This window comes from Strigops habroptila, chromosome 5, assembly GCF_004027225.2.
Source record: "Strigops habroptila isolate Jane chromosome 5, bStrHab1.2.pri, whole genome shotgun sequence".
Lineage (NCBI taxonomy): Eukaryota > Metazoa > Chordata > Aves > Psittaciformes > Psittacidae > Strigops > Strigops habroptila.
The window spans coordinates 66,001,836-66,023,750 of NC_044281.2; the positions used below are offsets into that span (position 1 = coordinate 66,001,836).

A 21,915-nucleotide genomic window follows, 5' to 3' on the forward strand; every position below is an offset into this window, starting at 1 on the left:
TGAGAAGGACACAAAAAGTAGCTTTTAATACTTCAAAGTAAAAGAGGAATGCAGAGCTACCTCCTCCTCTTCCTCATTTTACAACAATATTAATACTTCAGACAAGATGAAGAGTGTCAGCCAATGTAAAAATGCATCAGGGGAGTGATGGCTGCCTTTCTGGTTTAGGGCTTTTGAATCAGTTCACAAGTTTTGGACCATTACAACCCTCACATGTAGATCATCATCTGAAAGTACTTGAAAGTAATCCTGCTGTAATCATTTGCAAAGGCACAGAAGATGCAGCAGAAAGTTGTTTTATGTGTTTATGTACCAGTAACTGTCTAGGTAGCATAAAGCTTTCCACTATAAAAGCTTTCCACCATATCACTCAGCTTATTATCTTGAGAAAGATAGTTTGGACCAACCTTGAGCACTATTTTAGATATTTTCAGACTCTATCAGGTGGTAAATTGTAGACAGTGAGGCAATTCACTGTGTTCTTCCCCTGTCCATTAAGCCTTCCACAGAGTTCCTTCCTGGGCTGTAGGATGCAGTCTACTAGGGTTTTATTAGCTGTGTCTAGCTGAGGGATATGATATGAGGGTCATTGCAGCTGTTCTGGTATCCCCCCCATCCCCTGCCAGTATTTCAACAGTATGGAAAGAGTAGATATCACAAAATGCCACTCCACCAGAATTAACTTTACAAGAGATTATTCTGATTTGCATGAAAGCTTCTGGGGAGAGGGAGAGAGACTTGATAATGGTTAATAAATAAGTATTGAGTACTTAAGCATGAGGGTTTTTTAGGAAAAAAATTTTTTTCAGTATTTCACATTCTTATTTTTCAGGGGAAGAAGAAGTTTGTATGCTACTTCAGTCTGAAACAAGACTTATTTTAACTATTCAGAAAAAGAATCATCATGATGAAAGAGCCTTGAGGTGCCAACTCCAGCAGCACACCAGTCAAGTCACACTAAAAATACTTCAGTAATGGTCAGCTTCTGCTTTTTTCCTCTCAAACCCTGTATTTAACATTGTTCTCCTTCACTTAGGAACATTTCCCGTTTTCCAGTTCCCTCTATTCCACCAGTTCTTTCGAAGATTAGAAAATATTATGCAACTTAACTGCAAAATCCATTTTCACAGGCCACCCTGATTAAACCATCAAGCAATTAATTAAATTTTTCTAATTTGCATGAGGCTCATACATCTTAGTCAGCCAAAGACTATCTTCTTATAGCTTTGAAGACAGACACTTTAAAAATAACCACCTTTTCCCTGCAGATGAAGCAGACACAGAGTTTGCTTTGAAAGCCGTATCCAATTAATCGCTCCAGACCTGTATTTACCTTCCACGCTTCCCTGTACCGCCCTAGCGACCAGAAGTAACTCTGTTTTACTTTAAGACTTCTACCAACTTCCTCGTGCCTCTCAGCCTCTGTATCCTCCCTACCCCTGGCGCGAAACGCTGCTCCCCGTCACTCCCCGATCTCCCGCCCAGCTCCGAGCCCCCGCTCCCTACTCATGGAAGAAATCAAGGTGGACCCGACCCTACCTGAGCTTCTCCCCGGCCGGCACAGCCAGCTTGTTGAGCTTGTCCATGCTCCGCGCTGTGCCGGCACCCGCCGGGACACGCTGTCTCGCCCCAACCCGGCACCTGCCGGAGCGGCCGCCTCCTCCTGCCGGGCTGGGCTGGGCTCGGCTCGGCTCAGCTCAGCTCCCTCCTAGTGCCGTGCTCGGGCGCGGCGGAAACTTGTCCGCCGTACTGCCCCGGCTGGGTTAAATCGCGGCTACCGCCGTGCCGGGCTGTTGAAGCCTCTTCCCGTCCTACCCGCAGGCGCTGGCAAAGTACGGACTCGCTGCTCGGGGCGCCCAAGCTGGCCCCTCCCGGCCCCGCCGCCCGCCCCCCGTCCGGCGGCGCGCACAGGTGGCTGCGGGACCAGGAGCCGAGGTGGAGTCTTTGGAAGTGGGAACGCGAGGCCTCGCTAATCCACTCCTCCCTCTAGACCTGTTGGAGTGCCTTAGGGAAGCGCTGGCTCGGCCTCAGGGAAAGGTGGGCCGGCCGCTCGGCTGCCCTGGTTGTGCAGCGGGTTGCGTTTAGCTCAGCTTCAGCGGGCCGTGACAGGGCCGGGTAACCCCTTCCCAGCCGCGCCTCCAGCCCCAGGTGACTTTGCAGGCTACGCGGGCAATGAAGGCTTCCCTCTCCTCCCCACTCCTCTGCGCTTCCTGGTGAAGATGTGCAACAGGTAGCAACATGCTGCCGTGGGAACTTCTCTCTTCCCAGAGGCTCTCCAGCAAAGCTAGAGAAAACCATCCTGTTACCCCCATCCTTTTGAATATAGCTGTAAGGGGAAAAAAAGTTTCCTCACCTTTAAACTTTTAAACTTTAAACTTCTAAACTTTAAACCTTTAAGCTAAGGCAGGAGCAAACACTGATCCTTCCAGGGACACTGGATGAGACCGTTGTCACCCAAAATGTGGGTAGCCGACCAGTGTTTTATGGCTCTGCTGTCTCAGAGTCTCGGATTTTTTGCTTTATCTTGGGCTCTACCATTTTTTTCTTCCTCTTTAAATTATGAGCTCTATAGGCAACTGGTTGCTTCTGGGGGGCAATGTAAGCAGGTATTCATGTTCAGCCTTTCTCCTGAAATGCTGATTAACTTGGATTCTGCACCTTTGGTGGAGGAGTCTTGTCACTTTCTGTATCTTTGGCCTGTCTGTAGCCTAGTTTATATGCCAAAGTACTCTAGGCAGGAAACCTATTGTTTTTTTAAAAGATGTACATCTGTGTCATGTTAATATGTTTTGGTAAGTACAATATGTTTTCAGCACACCCAAAGTTACTTCTTAGGGAGATTCTCATTGCCACTTAGGCTAGATTTTCACATGGATATGCCTCCTCCTGGGATTGTACTGACGATTTTTTTTCTTGTGAAAATATAACAGTAAACCAAACTTTCCTGGTTAGTGCAAATGACTCTGGATCTGCCACAAGATTTGTGTCTTTGATAACAGTATTGCTGTGACCTTGTAATGGCTGACGTTTTTGGTCTCTGAGCTTTCAGCATGGAAATCACTTGATATCTGCATACAGTATTTCTCTAGGGAGAGCCCATAGTGAACAAATTGCCCCTTTTTGCCCCTTTTGGGGTATCTTATGAAGTTTGTGGGCTTTAAGGAATAATGTAATTTTGCTTATATAGTCTTTCTGCTATACCTAAACATGTATCAGAATACGGGATTTGCTCAGAGGGCTTATGCAGTGATTTCTCTTACACAACCACCTCCTCGCTGACTGTTATCTTTGGAGGCAGCCTGTCATTTGCACTGCTGTGCTGGTTTTGCCTAGTTTCTTTCTGACTCAACTGTTTGCAGGTTTAGTTTTAATGCTCTGCAGTGCCCAATGGGGAGGGCTTTCACTGCTGTCTTTGTAAAGCTGTCACCTTACTGCTCCTAGTAAGGGGCCACTGCTGATGCCTCATGCTCAGGGCAGTCTTGAAGTCCCTTGTGCTCAGTGCTTGATTTGATTCGGTGCCCAGATGTTTGTTAGGGTGCAGCATGGGGTGGGAGGAATAGGATGTGTGACTGCTTAGACCAGTACTGCTGCCAAGAAGTTACTCCTAAGAAAGTCTCCATTGCACAAGAATTGTTCATGAGAATTTGTGGCACCTGCTGTGGGGCCTGTCCACTGGTCATACCTCAGCCTTCTTGCTTCTGCCATGCACACACATGGCCCAATACACAGTCCTGCTTCACTTTAATATCTATAAACAGTTTGTAGCAAAAAACCCCACCAACCCCTATCCTACTAGTCCATCAGGGCTTGTTTTTACTTTTCTGAAAAGCAGTGCAGGGAAAGGAGGTAAATGCTTGTCCTCACAGCCCTGGCATATCTTGCCTCCCTTTATATCCACACCTGACAGTGGGGTTTTTTCTTGGGGATAAAATAGTCCTCGCCTAGAATTAGCATAGGTCACTAGTAGCAGGGGATGTGGCCTAGACTGTCTCTCTTTACTCATTCAGAACATGGGAAAAGAATAAATTAGGCCCTTTCTCCCCCAAGAGCATATACAGGACCCAGTGTTCCACAGTTATCTTAAACCCAAGGCATCTGAGAGAGTAATTTCTCCTGGCTGCCTTGGAATATGATGTTCCTAGGAATCCAGTGGAGAGTCAAATGCAGGCAAAATCCTGAAATTAAAAGAAGGAAGCCACTGTCCCCCAAATGCCAAACAAAGCCTTTCTAGTTACAGTGAAATTTCTCTTTTTACCCATTTTAAATATGTAGGTGCATCAAAGCATCTGGATCTAAACAGTGTAGCCTCGCCTGGATCTACACTGTAGATCATCTGGATCTACAGTGTAGCTGTAGAAAATTACTACAGCCTGCTTAGCTCTTTCTGGTCTGCCACCAAAGCTGTCTATCTGACCATCTACCCTGGTGTTGAGAAAGCTTGGAGCAACAAGATTGGAAAACCACTAGAGAAAAACCTTAAATAAAGAGGAACATGTCCAAGCCCCTCGACACAGCCCTCAGTCTCTTCTTTTGCCCAGATGGTGGTTTCAGAGTCCAAACTTCTGGTCCTGCCTATGTTTTTTGTATAGTGCACACTGAGAGGGACAAACCACCATTTGTAGATGGTGAGGAGGGCCCTGCAGACTTGCACCAGGGATAGGGCAGGTTAGTGACAGCAGTTCCTCCATCCCTCCAGTGTTACTCATCACCCCAAAACAATGTCTCTAGATCCTGTGAGGTGGGGTCTTACTAGTCCTCACTTGAGGAAATACCCTGCCTTCCTCTTCAGGAACCCTGGGAGCCTGGAGGCAGTGGCAGGTTTGGGCCATGCAGCAAACATAATGTCACGCTATTTTTGTAGTTGTCGCCTCAGCAACAATCCCTCTTTGACCTAATATGTTCATTTGGAGAATGCCAAAGAGGAACTGGGATTTGTTTTACCATGTGGGTGACATCTTGACCATAGTGATGGTTAACGCAAAACCCTCCTCCCCAGCCACAAGTGCAGTTCTTGGCAGAGGGTGATTCGTTTTGAGGGATGCCTGTGCCACCTCCATGGTCCCTGGCACATCTGGGGTCAGTGGGGCCAGTGTGGGACATAATGGTCACTGGCTGGCAAATGCTGCTGCCCACTGACACATGGGCTGGCAGCCTGAACCAGCCTGAGGGACAGGTCCCAGGGGCGCAGGGCATAATAGTGTACCGGGAGAACATATCTTCATGTCTTAAATAAGGCTTTTTGCAGAGGTGTTCCCACCTGGGAAGATCACTTGGAAGACCACTTTTCAATGGTCTTCTGGAGCATCATCATTCCAGCCCTTTACCTAACTGGTGTTTTCTTATCTAATGTTTTAAGAACCACATTCGCACAGACTCTGCTGTTTTTGTGATTATGTAGATAGCCACTAACTTTATTTTCCTGTACATGGCTACAAGAGATACAGGATAAATTCCTGGCACCATTACCTAACACAGGTAACGCAGGGTTTGCTAGTAAATGCCCTTGGCAGAATGGTTCACAGAATATGCATGCTTCTTTATTTTTCTTTTTAATGCTCAAAATCTCATTGAAATTTTGGAAAAGACCTTCTAAACGCTTGGACAAATTTTCTAAATGCCACTGATTCTTGCGACATAATTTCCTCATCACTGCAAATGTTGTGGCTTAATCTGGGTTTGTCTCTCTGATCCTCTCCCAATATGACTGTGTAATTATCTGTTTATTCTCATAAATAAAAAAGATTTTTAAAAGCAACTTCTTTATCTTGTATGTTCAGAAACTAAAATTATTTTTTATTCCCTCTGCTATTTTCTGCTGTTTACTTTGTGCTGGATCATTCCTTGTACATGCTGCCTCACTCTGGTAGTGTGTTCTGTTTTCTATTTAAGAGCTGTGGAGTCATCGAGGCATACTCAAAACCAAACTCAGTGGAACAAACTCTGTCCAAGACTGTCATTTGGTCAAAATTTGCTGTGAATTCCCAGATATTTCCTGTTTACTCAGGGCTCCAGTTTTCTGTACCCTATTGTTAAGATAATTTATAGCTTGACTTTAGATCTCTAAGTAGACAAGAAACTCCTGTAGCACAGAAACAAGGGATTGTAAGACTTGTCTGAAGCATTTTAGTAATCGGTAAGTGTTGTACCTAGATCAGAACAAGCATCTTGATACAGGGCAAATTGTTGTAGAGAAACCTTTAGGCAAAATCCAGAGTTTGATTGCTATCACTGACAAGACTCATGGTTTCTCCTGGCTGAAGGTTTCTCTCTCGACACTTTTGATGGCTTCTTTTTATGATTTCCACTGAAATTAATTCTCTCTAGTTTAACAGCTTCCAGAACATGGCTTGTATGATGATTTTGGGTTTGTCAAGGATTCCCGCTCAAGCTACTAATATTCATATTACAATGTAAGTATTATATCAGATATCAGATATCTTTTAAGTTCGTAAGATTTGATGCTTACACCTTTTAATGGAGACTGTTCATGCCATTGTCTTAATTTGGATTACAGATTGTGACTATGTGAAGCCTAGGGAACCTAAGGGCCTGTTTAAAAACTCTTTTGGAGTTCCTGATCTGGGTTGGCAGCTGAAGCCACAACCTGACTGCAAATCAGGGTGAGGCTCAGTGATGCAACTGCAGTTGCCCATAGTCTCCTCTGCATGACAAGAAACCCTAGGAATGTGTCCCAGGCAGGAGCTGTGGCACACAGGAGAGATAGGCAATCAAGCTGCAGGAATGAGTGTGAAAAGTCCAAGCTAGTGCACAGATACAGCCTTGACTCTCAGTTGCCCTTTCTGAACTTCTAGGATTTCACATAATTGAAATAAAAAGCAGATATTCGTAAACTGTATCATGTGGCATAAAAATTTAATAATGAGAAGGTGAATAAAAAGAAAATTTGCAGAAGATTTCTGCAAATAGATTAGTTTAAGATATCAATTTACACTAAATCTTTTTAACGTTTATTTATTTTTAATGCTTTGAGGAGACAGTGCTGCATCAGCTGATCTCAATGAACTATGCATGACTATTTCAAGAAGAAGCTATTTTTTACAGAGTACATTAATGCTCATAGATTCAGTCTAGTGCCTTCAATGTATATAAAACAGCTGAGAAACCTGGTTTGAAGTAAGCAATTTTTTTTATAATGAGGTTTCAATTTTATTCATAACCTGACCATATAAGACTTACTTTTTCTCTCAGTCATGCTAGAAAACCCGTTTCTTAACCCCTTTTCAATTAGCAAAATTTTGTCTCCAACATTAATAGAGAAGATTGTGCCAAAAGTTTTTTCTTAGAACTACTCAGAAGTCAAGGATTCAACTGTTCTTCATAGGAAAGAATTCTTCAAGTGGATTTTGTACAACCTCTCTTTCCAAGTGGTTAGCGTATTTTCTCATTTTGACTTCCCCACTTCTGGGGAATGTGGGGAACCACAAGATGTTGCAGGTTTTACTCTACGAGACAGCTTTGTGAGCTTTTGCTTGGCTTTTCCTTCAAGAAAAATGAGCAACAATGTAGCCTCTTCTGAGCAATATGCAAAATGATTGAAAATTCACTTCAAAATATCTGTCTGATTTTACTGTCTTGAGGTCATAGTATTTCACCTCAGTCAGAGGTACTTCTCCCTGCCTATATCTATATGCTGTCTTAAATCTCAGCCTCTGATAATTGCTTCAAAGAGTATTTATTCATATCTAAGGATTTCTATTTAAAATTTGCATCTACTGCTTGAGCTCTGACTTCATGCTACTACTGGGATAACACTAAAGATGAGAACTCCAACCATGGAAGCAATATAACGTGAATGTAAATGTGGTTGGTCAGTAACAGGAATTTGGCTCGATCAGTCTGTGTTCACATGAAAGTCAGTAAATGATTGCTACAGTTCTGTTTTTCGAGGCTGTGGAAATTTAGTGAAAATAGCCCAAATGGATACCACCTACATCTGAATTGGAAAACAGCCCAAATTCGTACCACCTGAATCAGAACTGGAAACTGTAGCCATGTTGGAGGCTTGAATTTTTCCTAAAGCCTGCTATTTTAAAGTATTTTGTATGTATTTGATCTCTTCTGCTTTCAGAATGTCCATACGAAGACATGCTAGCAATATGTTATGGGGATGAAGAGCATACTTAGGGGAAATGGAGGGTTAGCAGTAGACTGTCACATGCTGCTCGGGAGGATTTTGTGCTTGATCATATGGGTCTGAATGCAAATTTGCGGGACTTGGTATCAGGCCAAAAAAGCACTCAAACTATTGTTTAAATCTATGTCAATTTAGACATAGTTTTGTTTCCCCTTGATTTTGATTTTGGCTGATAACACTGCCTACTTAACTTACCATTCAGTGTCCCATAGCTGGTATTTGGAAACCACGAGGTTATGGAACACGATTTGGCAAGACATTTATCTGTATTTACTACTTATGGATGACTATAAGCAGGGGAAACACTGCTGCTTCATGTTTAAAATAATACCTCTCTGGTTTTTCCAAGCATTGCTCTCAGACTCTCATTATCTAGTCTATTTGAATAGATTTTTTCAATTTCAGGATGCATATAAGCTGTTTTAAGCTAGGAAACACTACTTTTATAGGAAAAGTTACATGTGGGCATTTACTTGTGTCTTAGCAGATGAGAGGGAGGTACTTTTCTGTCCTAAGTACTTTTAAATGATACTAATTTTCAGAAGTTTTAGTCTCCTCACTGTGGGTCAAATGCTTCAGTGCCACAGTGTTTATTTTGGAAGATTCCAAGCAAGTGCCCTAGAAGTCTTAAAGCCTTAATCTGTTATCACTTTGGACACTAAATGGCATATTAAAAATTTTTCGTATAGCAATAGTAGTAGGAGATGCATTTGAAAATTCAACTCAATTTAATTGATAGGGATTTAGGTTTGTCTGTAGGCTCACTGGAGAAAAAAGGCTGTATGTGTAGGCATGTACTGTGGGGAAGGCAAAGATGTGAAAACAGTAAATTTAGTAGGATTTTCTCATGAAGGGGCTTCTGAGCAAATTCATTTTAGCACCTGCTGAGAAAATATGTTTTATTTCTCTGGGGACAAACCCACTATGTAAAAATCTGCACTTCTGCTTTTCAGTTTTACTGTCATCTGTTCCACATGCACACAGAAACACAAAATTTGCTCCTTCAGACAGACTAATTATTTGATGTTAAACTGAAAGCATTTGAGGTTAGATTGCCTTGGAGGCAATGACCTGTGTTGGAGCTAACCAACAGCTACAGTGACTCTGAAGAATGGTGTTGCTGCTTGGTCTGCAAATAGCCTCTTCCAGCAATCACGAATGACTGGAACAAAGATACTCATAGCTGGCCAGCTTTAATCTAGCTCTGATCCTTACCACGGCAGGACGGTATAGGGGTGCAGGCTTCTTTGCAGACTGACAAGCCACTCTTGTTTCTGAGTTTTCTCCAGGGCTTGTATACTCTCCTCTCCTGCCTTCTGCTGCAGTTGGATCAAACCTCAGACAAGTTTGTTTCAATGTCTGTCTTCCTGTTTGGGGTGTGGATTTACACTGGAGGGTACTCAAGAGGCCTTAGTGGGAGTGCTTAGCAGAATGGGTTATTTGGCCCTGGCACTAAGAATGGGACTTGCATGGGGCGGAGAAGGACTGGGGAGAAGTGTTTTGTGTCCTTCCTTTCTGCATGTGCCTACTGAGCATCAGTCAAAATTCAGACACTGATAGTGAATGGTCTAAATACGTTTTTGTCCCTCCTCATAAAATCACTGCATATACACTCACACAGACAAAAGTTTGCACAATGTTTTCAAACTTCAAAATGAAACGGATGTTTTAAAACGAGGTTACTTCTCTATAGCGCTGATACTGTTCAGACATATCATGATGCCTTCAGTACTTGGAAAATGCTGAAAACACAATAGTTTTTAAACCCCTTCTTTCCTGTCCTGCACTGGCCTGTGATACATACAGCCAAGATGCAATGCATACAGCCAAGTTGTATGTATGTACGTATGTGTTGGTGCGTCTTTTCTCTGGTACAATTTGGTAATCTGCACTGCTTCACTGGCCATAATAGTTGCTGTCTGAGCATTTTCCTGTTCCTGCTTATGAAGAGGAGAAATACTTTTGTAGGTAGTCTTTTTTGTTCTGATGTTTTCATCTTCTAAGGACTGCTCTCTTCTGTTTCTTGGATAACTGGGATTGCCTAACACTATGTTCTGGGAGCAGAAATGTCACCAAACAGAAAAAATTCTGAAAGTCTCACCCAGAAATACAGCGCATTTGAAATACCACCTTCAAAAAAAGGCAGTGAAGTGATCAAGGAGATGGGGGACTTTCTAAATAGAAAAATGATCATCTTAGTAATTAATAAAGTAGCAAACTGCTATTTGAAATAATAATCGGATAACATTTTATGACCAAAGAGAAGGAGTTTCATGGAATACTCTGTTCTGTGGAGAAAAATTACTGAGATTTTTAACTATAGCCATGATTTTTTTCTGTTGTCTAACACTGCAAATTTTTTGAATTGTTGCAAAGAATATGTTTCCACAGGTGGTAACTTTCATTGCATTAAGACAACAAAATTGTAACTGATGAATTGGAATGCCGCACTGTATCAGTGGATTATTATTTTTTATATATCCTATTTCAAATCATTTATTGCTATAATACAGCATTTAAAAGAGGTACTTAATAAGTTTGTGGTCATAAAAGCCTGCATCTTTCTACTCTCAGAGTATATTGAAAAAAATTCTACATTTAGTATCAAACACTGGGTTTCAGAATAACTATTTCTACTTTTTTTCTGTCATCCCTTCAGACTTAAGATATAAAGGGAACTAGGGGAGAAGTGAAAGAAGAAGGAAAATTTGATAGAAATCTACATGTAAACAAATGCATATAGGTAAATTTGAATATTTATTGTATTGCAGTAGTACATAGCAGTCTGCTTTATAAACTACTATCCCTTTTCATTGTATGTTGTTATAATAAAGAACAAGAAGGTGGTCACTGCATTGAGGAAATCACAATCTAAAATATTTGGGATTAAAGAAGGTTTTTGATGGTTAGTTTAGAATTTATATACATAGATGATAGTCTTATGAGATTTTAATTTCTGAAAACTAGTAGATTTTACCAACATCTGCAGGATGGACTTGGACTTGGGTACTTAAACCTTCTCTGTATTGTAGAGATCTGCCTGGGGTTTTGATTACTTTCAAGCTTAAGCCTTCCTCAAGGTCGGTTAACTTTCATAATTCTGTTCACAGGAGAATTTCCCCTTTTATGAAAAGGACTCCTCAAGGTATCATGAGCTTCTAAAGAAATTAGAGATTTCTATTATTATTCTTATTCCTGGTGGAACTGATACCACCAGCCCTTTCCTGTATCAAAGTTCACAGAGTAAATTTATTTAAGTGTGGTGCATTGGGGTGTTATACTAGCTCAGCGAGTGATGTACTGTTCATATGTGTGCATACGGAGGCACCCACTCACACCCATTTTCTCTCCCTTATCTTCTTTAGGCACCTGATGCAGGCTAAATGTCACATGAATTAGACCTTTGATCTGACCCAGGCTTGCTTTACTTTAAGCCAGCCAATACTCAATAACATTGGAATAGAAAGAAATGACATAATAAAGAAGCAAAATTTTGAGCTTAGCATAGAATAAATTCTCTGCCTGCCCAGGTATCTTTTGGAGCTATGCCATGGGGCTGAGTTTCAAAACATTCTTGGTACATTGGTTGTGAATGAACAACACTTCAAATCTATATGGAAAGTGGGGCTTTCCCAGAAACTGGTGTTCCATCCTGTGGACTCTGCAAGATACATGATAAGTATAGATATATACCGATAGGTTGTTTTTAACTTAGGCTGATTCTGGACCATTTTCATCTTTAATCCTGAAGAATTTATTCCCATTATTCATTGTGATTAACAGAGGATATGATATCGTATTCACTTTGATGACGGTAGAGAAGTGTTGCTGGAAAGACGTCATCTGTAAGGCTCTGGTCTGTGATCTGAATTAGCCACATTTGCTATTTATTTTTCAGTATTTTCTTAGAGCTGCCTGCTGATGGAGATATATCACATGTTTAGTGCTGCTTTTGATTACAAGCTGAAATTGCTGAAATTTTGGTTTTATCTGTGATTTTCAATAAATCCCTAGAAAGATATTAGCTAGCAGAGGATACCTGTACGACTGTACATGTGAATCACATTTCAATTTCTTTAAAAAGAGAAAATAATGACAGGAAATATTTGACTTTGAAATTTTTTTCAGGGCATATTTAAATCTATTTGTGGGCTACATGTGGTCAGAAAACATCTAGTTATGAATAATTCCTTAAACATTTTTTGTACCAGTAATACAAAAGGAATATAGCTGGTAGCTCATGCTGACATTTCAAGCAATACAACCAGTCCTTTCCTGTCTGTCATCTTGAATTGTAATATTTGTTCTTTAAAGCAAGAGGATGTATATGCCTTATATTCCTGTGTATTTCTTCAGAATATTATTGCTTGAGCCACCAGAATGAGATAAGGAAGATATATACTGATAAATGTAATTAATTATATCAGCCAGATCAGCAATTTAGAAAAGGATCCAATTACTTTTATGAAACGTATCGTAAGGCAAATGAACTGAAATGGTAATGTACTTTTAGGTTATTGTCTGTATTCTGAGAGCTCTAAAGTAATAAGAAGCCGTGAAACTGGGCAGTGAGGAACTAAATAGGAGAAACAACAGAGCTGTGGTAGCAGGTGTCTGGGGAAACTGAAGTGCCAGAATTGTGAAGAGGAAACTGCGACTTCATGCTCTGTCAAGGATATCATTGGAGAGTACCTAAAATGTGAAATGGCAGTGGGTGGAGGAGAATAGAAAATAGGAGAGCTAGTGTAAGAACTGTAAAATACATAAACCCTTTTTTTTCCGCTCAGAAATCTTGACTATTGGGAACAGAAGGAGATTGTGAGGCATGAGTTGTGGAAGAATAAAATAAACTATTTTTTAAAATGGACCAGGCAATACTGTTCCATTAGAATTTTTAGCTGCAGTCTCAGCCCTGACCAGGACAGATTTGGCCAGGGAGACTGAATGGCCTCCCTGCTCTGGAGAATGTCCTTTCATCCCTCTGTCCTCCAAAAGGTTGATAAAATAACCTGTGGGAGATGGTCTGAGTAGTCCTAAATTATAACATGCTGCAGGGAAGCTGCGTATACTGCTGCTAGTGTGGCAAGAGTTTGGCCATAGTCTGACCTGGAAACACTTCACTTCTTCAGGAATTCAGAACATATATGAATTTTACGTCTAAGAATTGTAAACAAACATCAAGATTGTAAAGTCAATGTGTGTTTACACCGTGCAGTAGAGCACAGTATCAGAGCTGGTGACAACTGAGCAGTCTCTGGAACAAGACATACTGGAGCTGCGCCCTGAGACAATGCATTTTAGATCATGCGCAGCATCCAGTAGTGCAGCTTTCATGCTTCTGGCAGCTGAGTAGCTCCTGTGCTTGGTGCTAGTACCCATGCTGCACTTGCATCTTCAAGTATAGGGATGCTCTGAAGCACTGAAGATTAGAGAAAGCTAGCATGGAGGTTGCCTGTGACTCTTAGTTTCATAAATGTGTGCATTATGATACTCTCTGTATTTAGACGGTTACAGATGATCTATCCAGAGAGGCTCTCTGATGCTCTGAGTCATGTCTTGACGAGCGTTAATCATGCAGATAAGCACAAGTACCATCATGCCAGTGTCCATCATATTACCAGGGTGGGTCTACATTCCTCGCATTGGTATTGCTGTAGGAAAGGGAGTTTATGAGGAAGGTGCTAGTAAAGAGGTATCTGAAGGGGGCCTACAAGGATGCTGGAGAGGGACTCTTCATCAGGGACTGTAGTAATAGGACAAGGGGTAGTGGGTTTAAACTTTTAACAGGGGAAGTTCAGGTTAGATATAAGGAAGTTCTTTACTGTGAGGGTGGTGAGGCACTGGAACAGGTTGCCCAAAGAGGTGGTAAATGCTCCATCCTTGGCAGCATCCAAGGTCAGGTTGGGCAGAGTTTTGGGTGATATGGTCTAGTGTGAGGCATCCCTGCCCGTGGCGGAGAGGTTGGAACTAGATGATCTTAAGGTCCTTTCCAACCTTAACTATTCTATGATTCTATGATTTATTTGCATGCTGAATGAAATTTCTGCATTTGTTTGGGGCAAGTCTTTGAAATACATGTAGTTTTTTGCAAATTTATTAATTCTGTAGGCTGTTACCTGTAGCCGTACAGGCTGTTGGGTTTCAGGCCTTGAATTCTATTGCACAAAGGGATGTTGTGGCATTCCTACCAACTGCAATTCAACTTTTGCCACGCCAGCTGTGTTGAACAGCCTCTCCTGAAGCTGTTTCAAGTGACTGGTTGGTACAGCACCAACTGTCTGGCTTGCAGCTGCAACAGACCCCCTGCCATGGTCCCTTAACTTCTTGCAGTTCATCTTGTAACTTCTCTACCCTCCATGTCTAGCTGACTCCATTTTTAAACACTGCAGTTTTCATGGCAGTTCTTTTATCCTGTTCTCTTATAATTTCTGAATTCAAGAAAGTCTGAATGAAAGGGTTTAATAATTTCCTTCATTATCTTAGAAATACTGCATAGACCACCTGCCATCACAGCACACAAATTTATGAACCAATGAATGAAGCTCTGTGTGCTTATACAAAAACAAAATGAGGTTATGTTTTCACTCATTTTCACAGAGGCTAGTCTAAAGTGAGAAGAATGAAATGTCTGTCCTGCAGAGAACATAAATATGTGTTGGTAACACACTGTAAATTAAATATTGTATTCCTTTCAAAAACTGAGAGGACTCCAGTTTGGAGATTTGGAACAAAATAAGCCAAGACATTTTCTCTGTTTTATGCCCAGTGTGTACCTGAGGTGGGGCACATGTGGAATTCTGCTAAAATGAGATTATAAATTAATAGTCCTTCACACTTCATTGCTTGAATGAGCCAGAAGTTATTTTCTTCTGAGTTGGAGTCCCAGGTGCAGCTCTTTCCAACTACCAAATATGATTTTCTAAAAGGGAAGAGAGACCAGTGAATTGAAACTACAACAACCTCTTCTCTGTGGTCTCAGTATAGCCATGTAATAGAGAAAAGGAAAGCACACCAACTGACAGGGCGAGGGAAGAAGGTTCTGTCCAGATATATGATGATGGTGAGGAACCAGTTTGTGATTTTGGGCTACAGCTTCCATTTCTGGTTCTGCTTCTGGCTTTGTGCACAAACATAAACTGGTCTGTGATTTAAAAAGATGACTTGTTTCTTTGATTTTTGGTACCAACTTGACATGCTGCGCAACTCATATTCTATTAATATTTAGGCTGGTCTAGAGTACTAACAAAGATAAATATTTCTACTTTCACTAAAACTTAGTGAGATGAAGCTATTACAGACCTGGCTCTCCCTACCAGCATATGCTTTTTTTTCTCAGAGGCTGATCTACTCTTTCTCTTCAAAGAGAGTTAATAGACATCTAGTATTATTTAGTACTAGTCTGTCACACTTATCAAAAAGTATCAGCGATTTATCTTGCTTAACATCCCTAAAAATGAGCATAGTGTTTCCAATATTAAAGAAACACTTCTATAATTATACTGTTAAATCCACCCCCAAGTGGCATTCTGTAGATGCCCAAGCATAGCAGTGTACCATGAAGGAAGATTGGACAAAATTGACTAATTTGAAAATTTTCTAATTTAGAAGTTGTTCTGAACAGGCTCCAGAACAGATAGTGATGGAAAATCATGGGGCTGAAGAAGAAGAGGAGACTCTGGAAACGGTTCAGGCTTGTACTGATTTATATATTATATATACAAACATAAGCCAGCTAAGACTGCAAACTCTGTGTGCCTCTCTATATTTTCCTAACTGGGATAGGGAGGATAGGGAAGATACTGAGACAACTTAGAAACTGGTTTCCATCACAGGTATGAAGGGCATTGGTGAGAAAAATTGGGATTTCTTCTGACATCTTCATATCCTATCAGTTCTTTGGTGACCTCCAGATAATATCAATTGGTATTTCATTGTTTGAGAGTGGGATTATATTCAGTAAGCAAGGATGGGAAAAAAGACAAAGTTATTTTATTTTATTGGAGTTTGTGGGTGCAATTTTCATTAAAATGGAAAAAACCATCCAACTCTGACAATGTATCTGTAACCCTGAGTTGCCCTTCAACTGAACATGTTGCTAGCTTGAATGGCTTCTATATTGGGTTTCCTTTTCATCCCACCTAGAACACCATCGAGGTAACTCCACCCTGCACCTCCATGTCCAGTTTTTAAAGATAGTTTGTTTGAAAATGCCTTCTGTGTGGTTGCAATTGTAAGAGAATATGATGTACATAACTAGTTTCTACTTTGTACTATTTTCTTTATGCATAGTTGTCGATGTAAAACAATGTGTAAAATACAAATTCACTGTTTATCTATGGAATAGTATCAATGTTATTTCACTTAAATAGTGGACAGCATATTTTGCCAAAATAGAATATAATAAATTTTTTGCAAATCTCAAAAATATGGCAAAGCTTGATAAAATTGGATTCCCTTAGTACCAAGAAAAATGCCAAGTTACAGATTTATAGTATTGGAATGTGTCTGTCTGTGTTCACCTGACTAGGTAGTTTTTTTGACACGGAGCTGAGATGGGAAAAGTGCTATCATTAAACTGTGGTCTTAGGTTCAAATCCACATGGTGTACGGTGGTGCCACAAGGCTTCTAACGCTGTGATCTTTCCATTCTTTCATTGCTAAGCTTTCACAAAACATTTCAATACAGAATACCAGTCTGGCCTGGCTTTAGATCCAGGATAGCATGGTGAACAGTTACAAGAGCAGAAGTGAGCTTCCTAAAAGATCTTGGAACATAATATGCTCCCGAGCTGTGAGGGATTTTCCTCCTCAAGTAACTGGTGTCATGGCAAAAGTCTCAATTGCTTATGGCAGAAGGAAGAAAAACTGCCATAATGCACGTGTCTGTTGCCCCCTTTCTGCTGTAAGGGTGTAATAATCTCTGCGGCTGTAAAAGCAAGCAAGATGGTGTTGCTTTGCTGAGCAAGTATTTCCTAGATCCTCCTGTAATATCCAGGAGAATATCCAGAATTAATTCTAATCAGCAGGCAGTGGCTGCCTCTGTAAATATTTGATGCTTGAGTAGACTTTTGTCATGGACTTTCTATGCTAAAAATCAGTAAATAATATATGAAATATGATTTAAAGTAAAATACAGGTTTGTGATTGTGGTTTTTGTTTGGTTTTTGTTTTGTTTTGGGTTTTTTTGGGGTTTTTTTTGTGTTTTTTTTCTTTGGTTTGTTTTTTCCATTTCTTTTTTTTTTTTTCTTTTTCCTTTGCAGTGTATATAACTACCAAGGAAGTGCCCTGTATTATGTTTTTATGACACTAGAGTGGTTATGTACTGGGAACCTCTTTTGGTCTCTTTTAGGTATCATTTTTATTGGGTCATTGCTCTGTGAAGAGGTATCTTTTGAATTTGCAGCCCTGGCCTTTTCCAGTTTTTGGAATAAGTGGAGATTTTTAAAATGGCATTTAAGCTACAGCAAAAACTAAGGAAAGCAAGAAACTAAATCTACACATTTAGACATAAAACTTTCAACCTGATTCAGCACTGGTATTTGAAGGATATAGGGTAATTAAAAATCCATTATAGTATATCTCAAGGAGAGGAGAAAATCATTCCTGCTTACTAAGTGTTGGGATAGCAGTCATATATCACCTTTGCTTTTTCAGCTTGGAGCTTTCTCTGGAGTGGGGCAAGTCCAAATGCAAATTGTGACAAGATTTCTGTACTGCTGTACTTGCTTAAAGAGACAACAAAAGCTCTTTGTCTTTATTGTTTCTTAAGGAAACAATAGACTGAAATAAAAATAAAGGAGCAAGAAATCAAAATAGTTAAAAGAGGAAGTGAAAGTATAATGTTGCACACCCTACATTGAGTAACTAAGAATAAATTTAATAATAATGCCTATGTAATCCCCCCTCCAAACAGGATTAGAAAATTTCTAGATGTGACATTTGAATGTCATTGTAGCCTGTTAGAATTCTACTGATTTATTTCTTGACTTCTCTTTTATTTTTTTCTTAATTTTAATTATTGTTGTAATGTTTATGCCTTCAATTTTCCTGTCTTTTTAGTGAGAATTAAAAACATAACAGCAGAAAATGCATTATGCATGCAAGTGTTTGAGACAAAGCTTCTTGCTAAAAGTGTGGGCAATAAGTTAAAATGCATTGAAGTGTCTGACTAAATTGTTGAGAAAAGATGGGTGTAAATCTCTGTTACGAGTAGACTACAATTAATTTTACCAGCAGAGGCCTGTTTGCCCTTTGAACCATCATCCTCTTTTGTTGCCTGCAAGCCTGGGGTGGTCCCTGACAACACAAGAGGTCTGTCTGGCAGCTGCAGTGATGATAGTATTGGTCACTGCTTGGCCAGAAATCTCCACAATATTCAGATGTCCCCAGTGCATGTATCTCCTTTAGCCCTGTGGCATCACAGGTGAGGAATGGGAACTTGGGAAGCAAGTTATAGTTTTCACTTGCAGTGCAGTCGTACAGTTTTCCTTACTATTTTAAGACATTCAAATTCCTGATGCTTTTCCATTATAGCACCCCTGTGAGGTAGAGAAATACTATTATTTCCATGCTGCAGGTGGGAAAGAAAGCAGGGAATGCTAAAATAATTTAGCTGATTTTACTTAGGCAAAATAATGTCTCAAATCCACATTTATGAAATCCAGGTTCAGTGATTATTGGACCCTATCACTCCAAAATACTGTGCTTTATGAACACTCCCCTACCCAGCTACAAAGGAGTTCAGAGGGGATCCAGGCCTTTGCACCTGGTGTATGAAGAGCTTGTCTGTGGATTTAAATTTTGATAGCTGTGAAAAAGCTAAAAAGTTAATTTTCCACATTAGGTTGTTTACCTTCCTTAATGAAGAAACAAAAGAAAAAATGCGAGTGGAGGGTGGATGGAAAAGGAGTTAATGTGTAACGTTTCTAGTTCTTGCAGTTTGAATTATGCAAGTGCAGACATTTTAAGTGGAACATCTCAGCATTACAAAGGTGCTTTCCTGATATGTAATATCTCTTATAATTGAGAATTTATTCATATGTCTCAGGAAAAGACATCTCCGCTTGGAAGGCAAGGATGATAAATTTCAGTTGAGAGTTATTAAAAATTATGAACAAATAAAAAAAAAAGATGTTAGAAACTAATCTAGAAATCAATCTTAATTAGAACACTTGATTTATGAATAGCAAACTTTTCTGCATATACTATAAATTCTTGGTAAAATAAACCAGTAACTTTTTTCACAGCAATGAAAATTGGTAGATGTTTATTTCAAGAAAAGGAGATCAAATGCTGCCCACACCGTAATTAAGTAAAGTTTGTAATTATGTGTTCCTTATCACAGCTCTCTTATTATCTGGGATCTTCCATAAGTGCATGTTGTTATACAGAAATGGTAAACTCGAGACTTGATATCTCATTTCTGATTTGCTGGTAAAGATTTCTCATTTACCTAGCAATCCAACACAGCCAGAACAGATTTCTGAATTTGCACATATGACAGAGAGCACTGATTTTGTGATGAAAGATTTCAGTCCTGATTTTGGAAAACAGTCCCTAGAGCTCATTAGCTGAGAGCAAAATTTATTCCGAGTTTGGTTTAGGGTGGATTTTTAATCACATTGGCGATAAAGAAGGCCTTTTAATTTCACGGTCCGTGGGAAAGTGAAACTTGAGCAAGTCGAAAGCATTGTGAAACAACTGCTGGTAAACATCTGGTACTGTAAGTCTTGGACTATCCACACTGAGGTGATTGAGCTGTAATTACATCTCTTTCTTGAGATGTGCTTCCAAATTATGGCTGTTCATAATCGAGTTACAGCTTATATGCCAGTTTTGCTGGATACAGATACGAATACCAACCTCATTTGCACTGCTTATTAAAATGTTAAGTAGAGATAGCAAGACAGGATGTTTGGAAAGCACTTCAGTTCCAGCATTCTGAAATATCTGTGGTATGAGGTTGATTTTGATATCTGCACTCTCTTAAAGAGTACTCCTGAATGTAGTGTCGTGTTCTACATAGTGTTCTTCCTGGCATGTATTTTAACACTGAATAAGTGAGCCCATGACTGTAGTCTGTGATATATTTGAGACTTCTCCAATGGGAAGTATCTGGAAAGTGCTGTTGTACAGCCATTATTGAGAGCAAACAGGTTCAGTGTTTTAGGTGAGCCTAGGCTATCAGGATGAGAGTGTATCAACTGAGTCTGCAGTGTGGAGTGAAAAATACAGGTGGTGCTTCTGCAGGAGGAAAGACTAAGCAAAGCTCAAGATTTCAACATGATGTCAGGACTGTTGAAAACATATAAACCTGTGAGAGCAGTTTGTTGCACAACCCTGGCAGCCAGCTCCAGAGAGGGTTTGGACTAGCAGTCCCATGTTTGAAAGCAGCACCTCTCTTCTGTTATTGTTTTTTGCAGCGGGGAAAGAAATCTTTCATTATGGCATGTCAGGGATAAGATAGGACAGTAGTAGACATTGCACCTTGATTATTTCACTACTATACTCAGTAGCTTCTCAGAAGCAATCTGGGTAGACCTGTGGCTTTATGTGTTGATGGGAACTAGTTTACATCGGGCTGTCATTAGGCTGTCAAAGCCAATATTAACTTTGAAATAACAGAATTAAAAAAAAAAAAAAGTTAAAAAAAAGTTTATTTCAGAGTATCAAAACAGAATTACTATGATAAACTCTTCCCAGAGAAAACATTTTGTCTTTTTTGCCCCTGTAATCTTTTCCTCCTTAAAGAACAGGTATACTATTCACTAGAGGGAAAAGAGCCTTTCATTGAGTTAGTGGAGGTATTTGGTGCAGAAGTCAGGGAAGCACATCCATGCATGGCTGCAGATTGCTCCTGGTACACCTCTGATGGGATTTCTTAGCAGAATGTAGAATAACTGTGGGTTTTAGTTCACAGAGCATTTATAGCCTTCTAGACTCAAAATCTTTCTTAAGGAAAAGAAGAACATCAAATGTTGTGCTGGTGAGAACTAGAATGGGAAAGGCAAAGAGCTTTTGATGGTGACATGTCAAGGGATCGTCTGTCTAATGAAGCCCCACGAAGAAACTTTCATAACAGGCAGAGACCTGAAGCACTGGCCACTGCCAGGAGAAACACAGGATTTTGGTCTCACCTGGTATGGTAATTACTATTTTTTTGTTTATCTATGTGTAGTGTTTTGGTCCATTGGGGATTATCGGCTGTATGAACAGCTTGAACAGGCCTGTTCATCTGGCTTAGGTGGATCAATGTAGACTTTTTCCAGTTAAAACATGCAAACTGTTTGAGTGCTAGAAACTCAGGCAATTTTTGCAACAGCAAGTAGTAAGAAGTGAGAGCAACAGATTTTAGGGTAAAAGTTGATGCTAGGGATATGACATTCACACTGCATTTAAGGAGTTTTATTACATTGTACTTGATCTAATATGGCCTTTTGTTTTATATTTGACAACAGAATTCATATTACAGAACATCTTTGGTTTTCCAATATACAATACGAGAATCCAAAGCTTGAATGCCCGCATCAGTAGAAGTGCAACTTTTAGTCTCAGTTCAGTAGATTTGTTTGCCCCAATATTGTAGTAAATCAGATTCATGTGTATCATAGAAACAGAGGTCACACCCTTGGCTAACTTCATATTCATGTTCTCTACCTTTTCTCTCAAGATGATGTCCCATTAGACTTAATTGCTTTGGAAGAATATCCTTTGATATTTTCCTTACTTATCTAGTTCATTATTAAAACAAACCCAGAACA

The 21,915-nt window shown here is 40.0% G+C and overlaps 1 protein-coding gene across 5 annotated transcripts in view; it reads right to left on the reverse strand.

Annotated features, from left to right (window-relative positions):
• Positions 1 to 21,915, reverse strand: part of BLNK (B cell linker) — a 102,887-nt gene that overhangs the window by 44,806 nt on the left and 36,166 nt on the right. For 2 of the 5 annotated variants that reach the window (XM_030486426.1, XM_030486425.1), the window contains exon 1: positions 1,540 to 2,052. The exons of the other annotated variants lie outside the window; for them this stretch is intronic. In XM_030486426.1, coding sequence (XP_030342286.1) covers positions 1,540 to 1,586 — 47 coding nt within the window. In that variant the 5' untranslated portion in view covers positions 1,587 to 2,052. Of the gene's footprint in view, positions 1 to 1,539; positions 2,053 to 21,915 lie in introns of those variants that run through there. 5 annotated transcript variants of the gene reach the window in all.